Source organism: Tetrao urogallus (assembly GCF_951394365.1).
Source record: "Tetrao urogallus genome assembly, chromosome: 1".
NCBI lineage: Eukaryota > Metazoa > Chordata > Aves > Galliformes > Phasianidae > Tetrao > Tetrao urogallus.
In genome coordinates, this window is record NC_136813.1 from 53,016,216 (window position 1) to 53,032,309 (window position 16,094).

General features: G+C 44.8%; 1 protein-coding gene across 2 annotated transcripts in view; it reads right to left on the reverse strand.

Annotated features, from left to right (window-relative positions):
• The window catches only part of FGF14 (fibroblast growth factor 14), a gene marked incomplete at both ends in the record, with an annotated part of 380,409 nt that extends 367,427 nt beyond the window's left edge, over positions 1-12,982 (reverse strand). For both annotated transcript variants that reach the window (XM_079541937.1, XM_079541935.1), the window contains one exon: positions 12,775-12,982. In XM_079541937.1, the coding sequence (XP_079398063.1) occupies positions 12,775-12,982 (208 nt within the window). The remainder of the gene's footprint in view (positions 1-12,774) is intronic.
• Between the last annotated feature and the right edge of the window lie 3,112 nt (positions 12,983-16,094).

Consider the following 16,094-nt stretch of genomic DNA (forward strand, 5'->3'; position numbering starts at 1 on the left):
TAATCTATAGTTCTGTCCAGACAAATGCAAATTCTCTTCCCTTCATCATGTCTGAAAATATGAGACTTCTGTTTGTTAATATCTGGTTTGTTCTGGTTTCCTCCATTGCCTGCTCCTAACAGGATGAAAGAAAAATGCAAAATAGTAAAAACAAGAACTTACAGATTCTGTGAAAAAAAAACCCTCAATTCTCTTTAGAAGGAAAATCCAAGAGGACTGTGTGCATGAGAGTGGAGAGTTGTTCTTCATTCAGGTCTTCATTTGCTGCTTGCTCTACTTGGTTTCTGTAGATCTAGATTACTTTCATTATGTGTTAATTCCCTTGGATGCAAACTAGAGAAGACACACTTGTTCTGCAAATTAGCCACTGTAAGTTAAAACAGACAAGTAGATAGAGGAGGCTTAGAATGGTGCTGTAGGAATTATTGAAATAAGAGTAGCTTAGTCACAGAACCACTTAATCTGTACAATAAAATTATTGTCTTCTACAGAAAATAAAGGGTCTTTTCCTTATTGAGACTAAAGAGTGGTGCACTAGTCAGAAACAATCTGAATATTTAAAGTTAGCAAGAAAAAGAAAACAAAAATTCAAAGCACAGCAAAGGTGAAAAACTCTCCCTTTCCCTCCTCGAGCAAAAGCTACTTCTGTCACACGAATGGCCTCACGGCCAAAAATCCCACCTCTGTGACAAGTCCACATGCTGAACACTGCCCTCCACTGTGCTCTGTTTTAAGGCAACACAAAACTATATCCTAACATCAGAGCGTTTCACAGTTGGCTTTACTATAGGCAATGTAAACACATAATTTCTTTTTGTGTTAAATATACACCTTTCTTTATCCCAGATTAAGTAGTGATCCTTGGGTTTCTTCAGATTTATATTTTGCAAAGAAGCAATACAAGTAAGTACTACACTAAGGTTTTTAGGGAGTTCATAGAAGGAGGAAAATCCACTGCTTAAATTCAAGCTTCTTATATTTAGCAGTTAATGCAAGAGTAAACATACCTTTTGAATCCTCAGAAGACAGAATTAGGTGATCCCAATTGGTACAAACTGATTTTCCCTCAAAATACATATATACAACTGGTTTACAATCTCTAATTCTCACTAATATAGGTAAAATGCATATATATATATACTGAAGCATACTATCAGACTATAAGCCAGACCCTTTCAATTATCAGACCATGATCCAGATTTAGCCTGCTAAAATACACATCAATAATCAGTAGCAATTTCTTTACTCACGCTCCTCACAACTATATAAGAAAAGAGGGGACCTGTAGCCACATCGGAAGAAATAGGTATCTTTTAATTAAAAGGAATATCAAGAGGCATGTGCAGCAGCAGCTCAGATTGATTTCAGAGAGCTCAGCAAGTGGAAGATAAACATGCAGTGAAATATGTTACTTAGTTGGTCAACCAGCTTTGCTGCACATACACACACAGGCGAAGGGGTGATCCCTAATAAGATCAGTGTGAAAGAAAGTGAGTGCAAGTCTGTGAAGTTGAAGAGAAAGGCTTAATTTAGAAATGGAGGAAAAATCCTGTCCTTCAGCTCTTCTTTACCCTGGAAAAATACATTCTATTTAATAGGAAGAGGCTCAAACTTGCCTTAGCAAAGTTGAAAGAGGCTTTCTGGTCATCTTTGACTTTGCTTATACTGTTAAATAAAAGTGGTAGACCCTTGGTCATCCACACTTGTTACTTAGGTCCAGGATAGTTTTGGACCACATCAGCTAGTTCTCTCTACCCAAATCAGCTAAAGATGCTGGTAACTATTAGTAATGAGGACACAGAATCATAGAATATCTTGAGTTGGAAAGGGCCCATCAGGATCATCGAGTCCAACTCCTGAATCATTCCCAAACTTTTTAAATAATAAGAATCCCCAGTTAACCTCCAAAATATCTAACAGTGTTCAATCTGTTATACTCTGCATTTACTTCTAAACGTTTGGCTTAAGGACTGAAGAGCTGCTCTGAAAATATCAAGCATCTCCATCTAGAATGAGCTCCATTTCTTTGAGTTGTGTTGGTTCACACAGCTAAATTCAAGAAGGCATTTTCTTGCAACAAAACTCTTATTTGTTGGGTCAATTAAAAAAAAAAAAAAAGGTCCAAGAGCAAATAAGCAACTTAAGTAAGCAGAGTAATCAGGAAATACTACAGCCTGTTAACCACTAGGGGAAATCTATAAATGATTTCAGTAAGAATGTTTTTATATTGATCACAAGGAAAGAAGCAAGGCTAATTTCAGGACTTCCCATTTGCATACATGGGCTTCCAGTTCTGAGTTGAACCTCATGTCCTTTTGTATAAGCAACAAAAAATAAGAAATTCCAGTTTCATTTTCTGAACACTCAGACTATGTAATGCAGTGATTTAACCTGTTCCTAAAGATTAGAGAACATCCCACATCTGAGCCACAATACAATTTCTACAATATGGAAAAAATATAGAATCACAGAAATGCCCAGGTTGGAAGGAGACTGTCAGAGCCATTTGGCCGTGGATCAATCCCTCTCCCTCTTTAATCAAATAGTATGAACTCAGGCTTCAGTTTCCCAGCTAGTAAAAGGAGTTTAAGGTGGGGGAAGGATATCAAAGCCCAGCTGAAGTACAATCCTTACTTGTCAACTGTTAACAAGAAAAGACTGTATCTCCCTTCAACATTACTTTAAGATCTCCAGAGTAAGCTTGTTGCTGGAGATTTATGGTGATCTGTTTGGTCTCAATATCACCTAATGTTCTTGACCTATTTGGCTGTGGACGTAAAAAATTAAGGGAAGAAAAACTCAAATTAACATGAAACCTGCACTAATGCAGGTAGAGTGTAGAAATGCCTTTGAAACCTCTTGGTAAAGAAAAAAAGCTACGTAAATGCTTCCAGTGTTGGATGCATCTATATTTCCCAGTTGATGGTATCTGATGAGAAGATTCACCAAGCCAAGATCCAAAGAACCATAGATGCTGCATTTTAATAGTTGTATTCTAAATCAAATTTCTGGGGGGAAAGAGTATATTTCCTCTCAGCAGCAGATACACCGACAGTTTAAGGTTAGCTTGACGTCCTCCCTCACAGGCAGATTCAAGTGCCAATCTTCTGGTTAGCCTGCAGGTGTTAACCAGGGCAGCTGGGGCACATGGAGAGCATTTCATGCCCATGCAGGTTCAGAACAGCAAGAGCTGCTAGGCATGCTCATGCAGATGGATGGCAGATGTCCACATGCCAGCAAGGAGGCAAGAGGCACAGGATACTCAGCAAAGGTCACTCTGGAGGCCGCTGCTTCAGAGCTGTGCAACAGTGAACAATAGAGTCATGAGAATACCTGCATTTGTGAAAGCAAAGCAACATTGACAGGGGTATTTCACCTTTAGCAAGATTGCTATAAATGGAATACATTCAGAGAAACTAGACTCTTATCAAATATAACTCTTATGTGTCCTTGCTAAAGGAACACTTCTAGAAATAGATGTTTTCCATGAAAATGTCCTTACATTTCAGGTCTGTTTGCTCTTCAGTTGATAAGTAGACTGAAAAATTTCTAAATTCTGTTTGCCTGCAGGACTTTCTATTGCCAACCTTTCTAAATGACTACAGATTCCTTTAATCCCTTTATTATTTACTTTATAATTTCTTTTGTCATTCTGGTTTTTCATCTTTTCATCTCCCTCTGAGAATAAGTGGGAGAGAGTGCATCCCACACTATTCAAGTATCATCTACATAGCACTTTAAAAAAAAATCTCACCTAATGTACTAACATCACATTCTGACTTACTTTTGTTCTAACTTCATCAAGTTCCACCCCCAAATTCTTTACCAATATATATGACTACAAGGGTTTAGTATTTATCTTTTTCCAATCTTCAATCTGAAATTTATTAGCATGTATTCTTTTTGGCAGCCAACTTAAGCCAAATCATTGCAGTTAGTCATTGAAAGCTAAAGCAAATTGGTCTCAGAAAATGTAATAAACTTTCATTTTGCCATTTCTCCTGACATTTTATTAAAAGGTTTTAACCTAGCCTGCACAACTTACAGTTTACTTCTGCTCTGGTTATAAGGTCCTAAGCTGCCACCTCTTTTGTCTTCTTATAGGCATCTGGCCTGGCTGGGATAAAATAATTCTGATCCACCATCTAAGAGGTCACAGAGTTAAGTAGATAAACATTAAAATGACATGTTTTTCGTCTGCCTATCCTTAGATTATTTTTTTCTTCTCATTGTGTTTAACAGTTTGGGTTTTTTTTAAGAGCAAGCACCATGCCTAACTCAGCACTTTGGGGAAGTCCCTGGATGGCATTTTTCCTCATTGGTGTATGGCAATGCTCAAAATTGACATGTTCTGTCATAGTACTAAGAAAGCCAGCGTCTTCTAAAGTACACTTCCATTGAAAACATTCAGCGAAGAGGGAATACCTTTTGTGCCCACAAATCACAGGATTCATCTCCACTTCATGTCAGTAACACACCAGAAATATCATCTTTTATAAACTGCAAAGACAAACTGAAATGAGGAAAGACAGCTGAACACAAAATCACAATGAATCCATTCCTACTTCCTTGGCACCCATTCCTCCCACCATGATTAAACTCATTGATTTTACCCAGACAGCTATTGCTGAGGAAGCTACAACCACTTTTTTTCTCCTATTACATTTCTACAACTCCACCATTGTCAGCATTTAAAACAAAATAAGGCCTTTCTCAGAAAATGCTGGTCTTCAACACTATCACTACATAATGACATATTTGCTGCAAAACTATCCTATACTCTTTTTAGGTGCTATTCCACAGAAGTTTCAAAGGTGAATCTTCAGCATGTTTCAAATTCTTTTGCATGCAAGCAGAGCTCAGTATTTCAGAACACAGGGAGATATAATGCATACAGTCACCTGTTTTGTCACAAATGCTCCCAGCCAGCAGGACCCCAAGAGTATGTTGCATTACAATGGCAAGTTATAATCTTCTCATACAATAATGTCTCCGAACCACAACATGAAATGTGAAGTCCAGTGAATGGAAAACAAGGTTAATCAAAGCTTAATGAAGGGTTGATCAGAGGTAAGGAAAATGCTGACTACAAGTAAGGACATATGTGAAGTTCTCTGACAATTCCTGGGAGCAGCTTTAAGGAGTCACATGGCACCTCTGTGAGCAGACAATGCCAGGACCCACAGTCTGTTCTGTTCCAGGTCAAGGAAGAAAAGATCAGAATTTTTTTCCTGGAAGTTGAGTTGCCCTTCTTTAACTGCAGAATCCCACGTAAATTATTTTACCCTCAAACAAGAAATGTGTTCAAGCAATAATCAAGACAATAAAAGGGGTAGCATTTGTTCTTGGGCCTTCTGAGTCCTCTTGCTGACTTTACTGTCTTTTCCTAACCAGGCTGTTGCTTTGCTGCCTCTACATTTATGTTCTTCTGTGACTGTTCTGCTACTGTAAATTAGCAGAAAGTGGGAAACTAATCACTCATACAGTTCATGCCCCATAAAACAGATAACAATCCATCATCCATCGTAAATATCAGTTACTTAGTAATAACCTGTGAGGTAGCTCTGTTCACTGTCACTAGCTAATTACTCAAAGCGTAGAGAACTTAAAAACATCAGAAAGAAACAGAATTAAGGGCTAATTTTCCTCACGGATCCTAATCCAAAGGAAAAAAGCAAGGTGTCTGCACAAAGCAGCAGGTGATGAAACAGAGATGTAAAAGTCGACAGTGGAGTTTGCAGTGTCTTGGATGGGTCAAGATCATATTATTCATGGAGATGCAACAAGTCTGAGTAAAGCCAGGAGATTACCAAATATTGGTACTGAAAATCTGTATAACCTTGTTTTTTGAGCCAGAAAGTCACTACTGTGTGGGGACAAAGTATCAGGTCTAGGAGAAAATTGCAGGGGGACACAAGTCTTCACAAGTTTTAATCCGTCTGTTAATGCCATTTAAAAGCATAGATTTCAGTGCAAGCTTAAAGACTTCAAGACACAAAATCACATTTGGTCTGAAGTTAATTCGCATCTGAAATGTTGGGTTGATCTCTTAGTGGGATAATCCATCAAAACCAAGTTGGGTTCTGATTCTTGGGGGCCAATAGCAGTATGTGTATCCACACACACTTTTTGTTGCAAGAACATCTGAACTGTAAACTGTTTTATTCATGCCATGAGCCCTATGAATTAATAAGCATTACTACTATTTTAACTTTCGTTGAGACATTCCTGATAGGACAATTTATTTTATAAGATACCATTATGCTAATGAGTTCTGGAATTTTTTTTTTTAAGGAACTGCCTACTTTATAATTTTTCCACATCTTTTCCTATATTTTCCTCTACATTTTGTTGTTATTTCCTGTTCATGTCATTTAATGTCTGTAAATTTACCTATCTTACCAATGAGTGATAAGAGTTGAAACTACAAGGCAGAAGCAGTACCCCACAAAGCACTTTTCTGCCGAGAAGTGTGAACTGGGAACTGTTATCTGGGCAGCTTGTTTAAATGTAGCAAGACACACTTAGAAATACATTTACTGAAAAAGTAACAAGTCTGGCAAACTTGTTTTCTTTAAATTAACATTTTCAACTCAAAACCTCATTAAGGGACAATGAAATTCTTCTAGATTTCCTGCTGAGAACCAAGAGGTTCATATGTAAACAGAAGACTTTGATTTTATATGCAAGCTCTCTCTCTTCTGTTCCTACTGTTCAACAGTAGTATAAATTCTAGTTTTCAGTGACACTAGAGCTTAATTCCTTAAAAGCTTGTTCAAGGAGTAATATCCACATTTTCCCTCAAGAAGGACATTGTGGAAACGTGCTTTGTGGAAGGTGCTTCTATACCTCATGGGCCTAGAAGATCTATTGGCTGCAGCAGGACCACAATAGCAGATTCCCCATGCAAAGAAATGTGTCAGCTGTCACCACATCTGTGTTCTCAGAAGTCAGATACATCCTACATCCTCAGCAAAGGCAAATTATCTGCATGGGAATAGAGACTATAGAAATGCTGCTTGTGTTCTGGCAGTTCAAGGAAGAAGTCACTGCAAAGGAATTGACCTTCAACTTATAGATAAGGTTCCCCTGAAAAATTCCTCATGAGTAACCACAAAAGCAAACTGGGAATATCAGAGTCCACCTCTTTTTTTTCAAAGAAGACAAAAGGAGCACAACTCCTCCATGCCCTTTCACAGCACAGCACACAGCTACATGGAGCCCACAAGGAGACATGCAAAGGTTTTGAAGGCTGAAATAGAAATGCTCTTTGACAAGTAGAGGTATATAGCTCTTTCAGAGCCTGATAAACACAGAGGCCTGAAGAAAGAGATTTATGAAAGTCTCGTAATTATTAAAAAAATGGCAGGATATATTAGGGGAAGGATCAAATCTAGATTTACCTTTTTTATTATATATTTTTTTACTTCAGCTACTGCCCAGTGCTGGAGACAGGAGATGTTCAACAGCTGAGGCACCAGTTCTACACATTCTTCATCCTCATCCTGTTCTTATCTTTCTAAATTACAAAGCAACATTAGAAAACATGGATGATGTGATGAATTCTCAGACAACAGCAAAGTCTATTTCCGTATCATACTTCCCTGAAATCTCCTCAAAACAAATCTTTCAAGGATTACAGTTTATTTTGTGTCACGTTCTGATAGAAAAGCCTAAACAATTCCAATGGAATTAAAATGTTTAACTTCAGTACAATTCTACTGTCCTATGGGACCTGGCTAATTTCAGTGCCACCAAATGATCAGGCCAAGTAATTTCCAGGCTACTACCTTCTGCATACAAACAGTAAAGTTTCAGTGCAATTCCTCATGCTGTTCCAAGTTAGAAGTTTAAAGTAAAATAAGCAGGTATCAGAGTCCAAACACAGAATATGGACACTAAAATTACATCATCAATTTCTATCACCAATGGAGCGCCACTTGATCCAGTTTACCATACACAACCATCCGGTATTAACACTCTCACTATTAAAATACTGGTTATGTTCAACACAATATTGAACTTTAGTACAGAAGATGTTATTATTCTGACTTACACAATGACTTTTACTCTGGATATAATTATTCTGACAACACTGTCTCATCGGCAACTGTTTACTTCCCTTTATACTATTTAATGTGAGTGCTTTTAATAGAGCAGGTTGCAGACACACAAAGTCTGCATTTTATTTATCCATTAGAAGTCTGCCACTTAATAATTTTGAGGCTTCACCCTCAAAAAGATCCTCTTCAAAGACAGTGTGTTCCTGATTTGAATAGCAGCTTTGTCTGCTATTTACCTTTAGTGTACAGTATATTCAAAAGGACACATTGCATACATACGTTCTGCTCGCACTGAGTTCAACCCATCAAGGAGACAAGCACCATCTCTTTGCAATTATAATTGTCAGTTCATCTGAGTGGCTCATAACATGTCAGGATCCACTTCAAGAACATGATAAATAATTCTTTTAATATCCAGTCTGAAGATGAATGTACTCCTTTGAGCATTTCATCACATCGCCTGCAAAAAGAAGACTTTCCTCCCAGCTCCCAGTGTATCCTGTCAGCTGAAACACACTGCATGAAGTGTGCTCTGTCTGAACTAACATATGGTTTCAGTCCTGCAAAGCCTATTTCCAGGTACTCTGTCTGTTGTATGCAGCCTTTCCATGCAGTGGCAAATAGCTCCTGGTACATTAATTGTTGTACACCGCAACAGGTTTTTTCACAACAGAGATTTTAGCATTTAAAAGCAATGTTTTATTACTGAGTAAGTTGTTCAGTAGACTTGTCTAGTAATTTGTCTCTAAAAAGCTATTATTCACTGAAACGCAATGAGCAAAACAAAGCCATCAGCAGCACGTTCGTGCCGTGTTAGAAACTGTCTGCAGTTTTTAACAAGCAGAAAAGCCAGGCAAAGGGCAGGAATGGTGTGTCCAAAATCATAAGGGAGTTCTTCATCTGAATGAGGTATAGAAATGACCCACTGCTCCCGAAGAAACAGGATCACCCTGGCCATAAGCAGCCCGCTCCAGCAGGATGCAGTGCTACAGGCACACTGCAGCCTGACGTCTATGAGTACTCAGCACAGCTCGGTCTGCACACAGCCACTTCATCTGGCCAATCACCTTCTAGACGTACAGCATCTCATTCTGCAGTTACACAGAAATCTCAGTAGTGACCCCACAAACTACCACTAAGCAGTTGCTGTAATGCTCTACTGCCTTGCTGCTGCTTTTTTTAATGTCACGAAGTCCTCTTAAAGAACCGATTTCCAGTTTCAAGCTCATTCTCCTCTTCAGATGATGTTTTTATAGACCAGGCAGAAAACCTTTGCACGGGGACTAATTCTGAATGTCTAAATCATTCCTTCCTGAATTTGCAGTCAATGCATATTTTAGCTCAAAATTAATATACTTAGCATAATCTAAGCAGGTAAGAAGAATAAATATCACTCTCAAAGGAAAACTGCATATACATAAATATTTAAACAAATGATATCTGTAAATACATTTATCATATTTTCTCTAAGGGTAAGTCATCCTTTGTATATTTGAACTCAGTTATAAACGGTCCATCATTAGCAGACATTGAGCTGGGTGTGAGCATTTCACAACAGGAGGGGGATTCATGAGCAGGCATAAATTTCACCCCTTAACAAGGAGAATATGCAATTTAATTTGATCAACAATAATCAAATTTGTATAAATTTAGAAAATGTATTCCACAGAGGACAGAACTTCAGTAGGGGAGATATACATAAATAGGCAGTTTTACATCCAAGGGAAAGAAACACACCATGGATCTCATAACAGTGTAGGAATGGTGGGGTTAGGCAGTCAGAGATGCTTTCAAATCTGCTTGAAAGACACTCCAAGGGCCCAATCCTGCAGCTCCTGCTGAGGCCCTTAGTCTTTCAGTGTGAGGTTTGTTTTCCATGAGTTAGAAATGCTGGGTGGCCTGGGTTTACTTCAGATAGGGATAACGATTGTCACAATAGATCTTATGAGCAGAACCCAAGCTTCTGTTTTCGTTTTGCATGACTATGCTTAGAAACTTTTTCAAACAATGAGCAGCCATGAAAGAGCAGCCTGACTGCTTTATGGGGATGACACAGAGATCCCAGTTTAGACACAACCCACACATCAGAAGTTCTTTTTAAATAGGTTTTGTGCCTGAGATTGATCTGAGATTGATAATATCAGAAACTAAACTCCTTTATCAGCAACATATTAATAGCAATGCCAATTTCCATCCACTCTCCTGTCAGCACCCCTGACTGAGTTGGAGAGATGCCTCCCCTTGGAGGTAAATGGAGAGGAAATGTGATACATCCTCTGTCTGCTGGATGCCACCAAGAGGGAAATGTGATCCATGGGGACATGTCCCGCTCCAGCCAACCAACCTATCACCCATGGGCAGCTGGCTTTGGGTGAAAAATGTTTGGTTCTTCCTCTGTTGGCTTTAAAAACCACCCAGAGGTACTCTCTTTCCCCATATCCTCTTAAGCCCAACAAAAAAAGAATCAGAGCAAGCAAAACCACTCTTCATCCTCAAAGTTTTCTCCTAATGGAGGTGAATAGTTATAGGAAACAAAAGACACTTTCCAGGATCTCTAATTTGAAACAAAGAAACAAAGCATTCCAACAGATAACCCACAGCTGTTGCTGCCCCATCAGAGCCCCAGGCACCATCCACTGCGTTCCCCTAGCTCCAGCCTTACTCTGCTCTGTGCCAGGAGACACAGCAGAGCCCTCGGAGTAGCCGCTGAGCCCTGGAGGAGATGGGCACATAGGGAGGGCACGGTACAGAGCACCTGGACAAGAGCCACCCACTGCTGTAAAGAAAGTAACTACCACAAGGGGTTAAAAAAAAAAAAAAAAAAAAAAAAGTGCATCAGGCCAAAAATATCTGAGCAACCTGCGGTCACAGCTGCCCAACCTGCCCGATTTTCTGCCAGATTAGCTCAGTAGTAGCTGCGCCTCGGGAGACCCAAGAGCTCTCGAAAAGTTTGGTGGGTGAAGACGGGGTAAGGGGACGGGGGACCGGGAGGAGCCACCGGCAAAAGGGAGAGTCGCCGCTGTCTTGCGGGCACTGTGGAGCTGGCGCAGGGGAAGCGCCGCGGAGCAGCAGCGCCTGTTGCCCAAATACCGGCGGCCCGGCCGAGCCTTCCCCAGCAGCCGCGGGGCCGAGATTTCGCATCCCTCCGCTCAGAGCGGAGCGGCCGGAGAGGGATCTCTGACTCTTGCCTGTGGTCTGCTCCCAGGGATGCGGGCTGGAAGGGCTGCAGACCACCCCGGCCCTGAACCCTTTCCCGGAGCATCGCCCCTCAGCTCCGCTCCGCGCTGCGCTCACGGCCCTGCAGGAGCCGCTTCTCACCCCCCCCGGCTGCCCTGCCCCGGCCGCCCCAGGGGGAAGCTGCCTCCCCCCCACCCCCCTAGGCTCGCTGCAGCGCCAAAGGGGAGAGGAGCCCGCGGGAGCTGAGCGCTGCGGCCGTTCCCCAGCACCCAGCGGGGCATTTCGGCCTCTTTGGTATTCTGAGAGGTGGCCGCTCGCTGCTGCAGAGCCGGGAGAGAACAGGAGAACTTGGGGAGGTGGAGGGGGCCAATAAATCCGCCGAGACACCCGCAGCTCCGCAGCGGCACCGAGCTGGGCAAAGCGAGAGCCGGGGGCGGAGAGGGGTGCGGGCTACCAGGGCTGTCGCTTGTTGGTGTTGGGGTGTCAGAGAGCCAACGAAAGCCTATGATCTACTACACTGCAGTGCCGGCGTCAGGAGCCTCCTGCTCGGGAGCTGCCGCTGCAGGGCAGCCGGCACACACCCGCACCACGCACACACACGCAGCATCCCTCACCTCCCCCCGCCCGCAGGTGCTTGCGGACATCCCGCTGGCCTGGGGGAGCAGGCAGGCGCCAGGGGGACCGGGGCCCGGGGGAGGCGGGTGGGAGGGCCGTATTTCCCTGAAAAGCCGCTGGCTCCCCCGCCCGCCGCATCCCGGCCGCCCCGAGCGGGAGGGAAAGATGCAACAGCAGCAGCGTGACCCACCGGGCCAAGCGGCCCGGGGCAGCCGCATTTGCATTTCTTATGTAATGCACCGCAAGTTTCCCCAGTCGGAGCCGGACCGAAGCAAAGCTCATGATGCCGGTTGCAGGCAGCCATGGGGCCGGGAGCAGAGCGGAGGGGTCAGCCCGGCAGCGGGTGACGGAGGGGGGGGCACAGCGCCTCAGTCTCCGTCCAGGCAGTGGCCCAAGGAAAGTGACCCTTTCCTCAACGCCCCACTCTGGCCCGAGGTCCCAGGGGGGATTGCTAAGTTGGGGGGGCCTGACTTCAGAGAGCTGTGGGAGGTGGGTGAGTGCGGAGTGGGGAACGCGCTGTAAATCGAGCACAAAGTGAAGTACATGGCCGGCTGGCAGCAGCATGCACGAGGCCGGGCCCCCTCCCAGATGGCAGCCCCGGGGATGGGCTCTGGGGACAGTGGGCAAAATGCACCGGCTGCCCCTCCGATATAAAAGTTTCGTCCTCAGAAATAGACCACGAAACTAGGAGATGCAGCCCGGCCTGAGGTCGCCTTTGGTCATAGATACCAATACATTTTCTCCGTGGTGACAGTGGCTGAAGCTAATCTGTACCGCTTCTTGCTTATTCATACACATACATGCATGTCCGTGCCGGCCTCACTCTATCCCCCCTTCTCGGTAGGATTGCAGATCTAGCTCGGCAAGCAACAGACAGGGCAGCATAAAGGAAAACAACGCGGTGCAATGCATTGCTTACCAGTTTGGTTCTTGTTTTTCTTAAGACTCTTGCCACAAAGACACTGCAGCATATGCGATCCTTTGCTGAAAATGTTCCAAAGAAACCACATTGATTTGGGCGAAAAGCAATCCAGCAGCTTATACACCCTGAGAAAGAAGAGATCCTTGCGGTTGCATAATAATAAATTGAGACCAGTTCTCCTGAAGAGGGGCACCAGTTTTATCATAGAAAAGGCGGTTATATTCCGATCTTCTCACAGTTTTTGTTGGTTTTTATTTTGTTGGTTTTTGTTGGTTTTTTTTTGTTGTTGTTGTTGGTTGTTCTTTTTTTTTTTTTTTCTTCACGTGGTATATTTCTTTGAGACTTTTCAATGGATGCTTTTTTTTTTTTTTTCAGCCGGGCTCAATGATTATTCCCCTTAGATCAACATTGGATTATAACCAAAAGCGTGAAGAGACACACGCACAAAAAAAAAAAAAAAAAAAAAAAAAAAAAAAAAAAAAAGAGAGAGTGAGAGAGAAGAACAAAAAGAAAAAAAACAAAAATCCCTTTTTCAGCGCGAAGCCAAACGAAAAGTAAGGTAGCGAAATCCCGGCCGAGGCCAAAACCTCATCGGAGACACCGGCAGAACGCGGCAGAAGGATCCCCAAAGAGACAACCATAGCCTGGCACTTGACTGCTAGGAGGATGGGTGGATCTGCAGAACAAAAGCCACGGCAGGATCCATCCTACTGAACGACTGCCATTGTGCAGCCCCGCGGCGGGAGAGCGCACCACCGCACCCGGCGAAGCCCGGCTCGAGGCGGAGAGACCGGCTGCCGGCCGCGGGGCGGACCCCGCCCGCAGCCCCCGCCGCTGCCCTGCAGTCCCCGCCGCCCCGCGACGCCTCCCGCCCTCGCCCGTGCGGGCCGCTCGCCTCCGGCCCCGGCTGCCGCTGCGCCCCGCTCCGCCGCGCAGGAGGCAACAATCCCCCGCTCCGCGTCGCCCGCCCGCCCGCCCGCCGCAGCCTCGGCGCCCAGTCGCCGGCGGGCGCCGGGGGAGGAGGAGCCGCGCTGCCCCGCCGGCCCGGCTCGCCGTCACGTACCCACGTGCGGCAATGCTCGGAGCGGATCGGCACCGCTCGGCTCGGCCGGCCCCGCAGGGAGAGCGGGCGGCTGCGGATCGCCACCCCCTCCTCCTGCAGCTCCCCCCTTTCCCCTCCCCCCCCCCATCCCCGAGGGTCCCGACCCTTGGAGTCTCACCCTCCCCCAAAACAGACTTCTGTCCGTAAAGTGGTCTCAGTGGTAGGAACTGCCAACGCAGCCGTGGGCCACATAAATCAATCCCCAAACGGTGTTTCTGGACGCTGTCCCTGCTGGTGTCATGCTTGTACAGAGTTCTGGTCAGGCTTGAGTTTGCTCCAGTGGGGGCAAAAGCTGAAGAGCAGCCCAGCAGAAAGGAATCTGGGCATTCCAGCTGATGGCAGCATGAATCCCAACCAGCAAGTATGCACTGGCAACCAAAAGGGCCAACCCTGCCCTGGGGTACATCAAGCCCAGCACTGCTACCGAGAAGGAAAGAGGTTGTCCTGGTCTGCTTTGTGCTGTGTGACCTCACCTCCTGCATTGGGCACAGATTTGGAGCCATGGTATGAGAGGGACCTATAGCATCCGAAGGAGGGTTGTGATGATGGTGGAGGATCTGGAGAGCACAGTGTGTTGGGAGCAGATGAAGTCCCTTGATCTGTTCAGCACAGAGCAGAGGAGCTGAGGGGAGGCCTGATGGCAGCTCCATCTCCTCACAGGGAGCGGAGGGGCAGCTCTGAGCTCTGCTCCCTGAGACAGACAGGGCCTGAGGGAACGGCATGGAGCTGTCAGGGGAGGGGAGCTGGGGGTTAGGGAAAGGGTCTGCATCACAGAGCGGTGGCCGTGGAACCCTCCCCAGAGCTGTGCTCACAGCCCCATGTGCCAGAGTTCATGGAGTGTTTAGACACTGCTCTCAGACCTTGGGTTTGGATTTCAAGTGGTGGTGTGTGAAGCCAGCAGTAGGACGCAATGATCCTTGTGGGTTCCTTCCAACTCCGGATATTCTATGACTCTATGACCCTATGATTCTGTGGTATTTGCGTGGTGCAGTCCTGGGCTACGACTGGGATTCCCAAGCACTGCAGCGCAAAAATAACCCCACAGAGTTCCCATTCCTGTGCAGGGCCACTTGCTGCAGTCCTAAACTTGGAGCTCCACCCTTGCACCAGGGCAGCACCTTCTGGGCTCACTGCACAGGCTCAGCCCTGCAGCAAGGCGATGGTATCCACGCATGGCAGTTGTGGCACTGGAAAAGATGGAAGCTGATGCACATGTTCTCCCTCTCTGTGTGCTCTGCTGGACTGTGTGAGTACTGGAAGGTGCTGGAAGTGATGGGGCATAGATCATAAAGAAATGAGGGAAAAGATGATGAAGTAGAAGTAGAAAGGTGCTGCTGGGGAAAAAAATAAAAATAAAAAAAAAAATAAAAAAGGAAGGTGCAAGGAAAAATAGGTGAAAGAAGTGGGACAGTGAACAGTTCTCTCTCCTTTCCTGCCCTTCTCCTATTGCTGAAGTTGCCCTTATCCACCATGGATAGAAGATGATTCACATCTGGATCATCTTTACCTCTCTAGGCAAAGGTCCAGTTGTTGACAATTTTTTCCCAAATTAAAAAAATAGAAGTATTAGGAGACTATTTCCACCTATGACATTTTTAACTATATTTGTTTTCATTCAGTTTGGTGTTTTCTCCTGAAGCACCTGCATGATAGGATAGAGCCCACCCTCACCAAGTTTGCTCATGATACAAAGCTGTGAGGAGTGGCTGACACTGCAGAAGGCTGTGCTGCCATTCAACAGGACCTGGGAAGATTGGAGAGTTGGGCAGAGATGAAGTTCAACAAGGGCAAGTGTAGAGTTCCTACACCTGGGACTACACCTGGGGAGGAATAACTGTACACATCAGTACAGGTTAGGGGCTGACCTGCTGAAGAGGAGCTTTGCATAGAAGGGCTTGATTGCCCTGATGAGCAACAGGTTGGCCATTAGCCAGCAGTGTGCCCTGGTGTCCAAGAAGGCCAATGGGATCCTGAGGTACATTAAAAAGGGAGTGGTCAGGAGCAGGTCAAGGGAGTTGATCCTCCCCCTCTTCTCTGCTCTGGTGAGGCCACATTTGTAGTACTGAGTCCAGTTCTGGGCTTCTCTGTTCAAAAAAAAGTCAGAGATCTCCTGTAAAGAGTCCAGCAAAGGACGACAAAGATGATTACAGGCCTGGAGCATCTTCCTTATGAGAAAAGGCAGAGAGACCCAGGGCAGTTCAGCCTTGAGAAGACT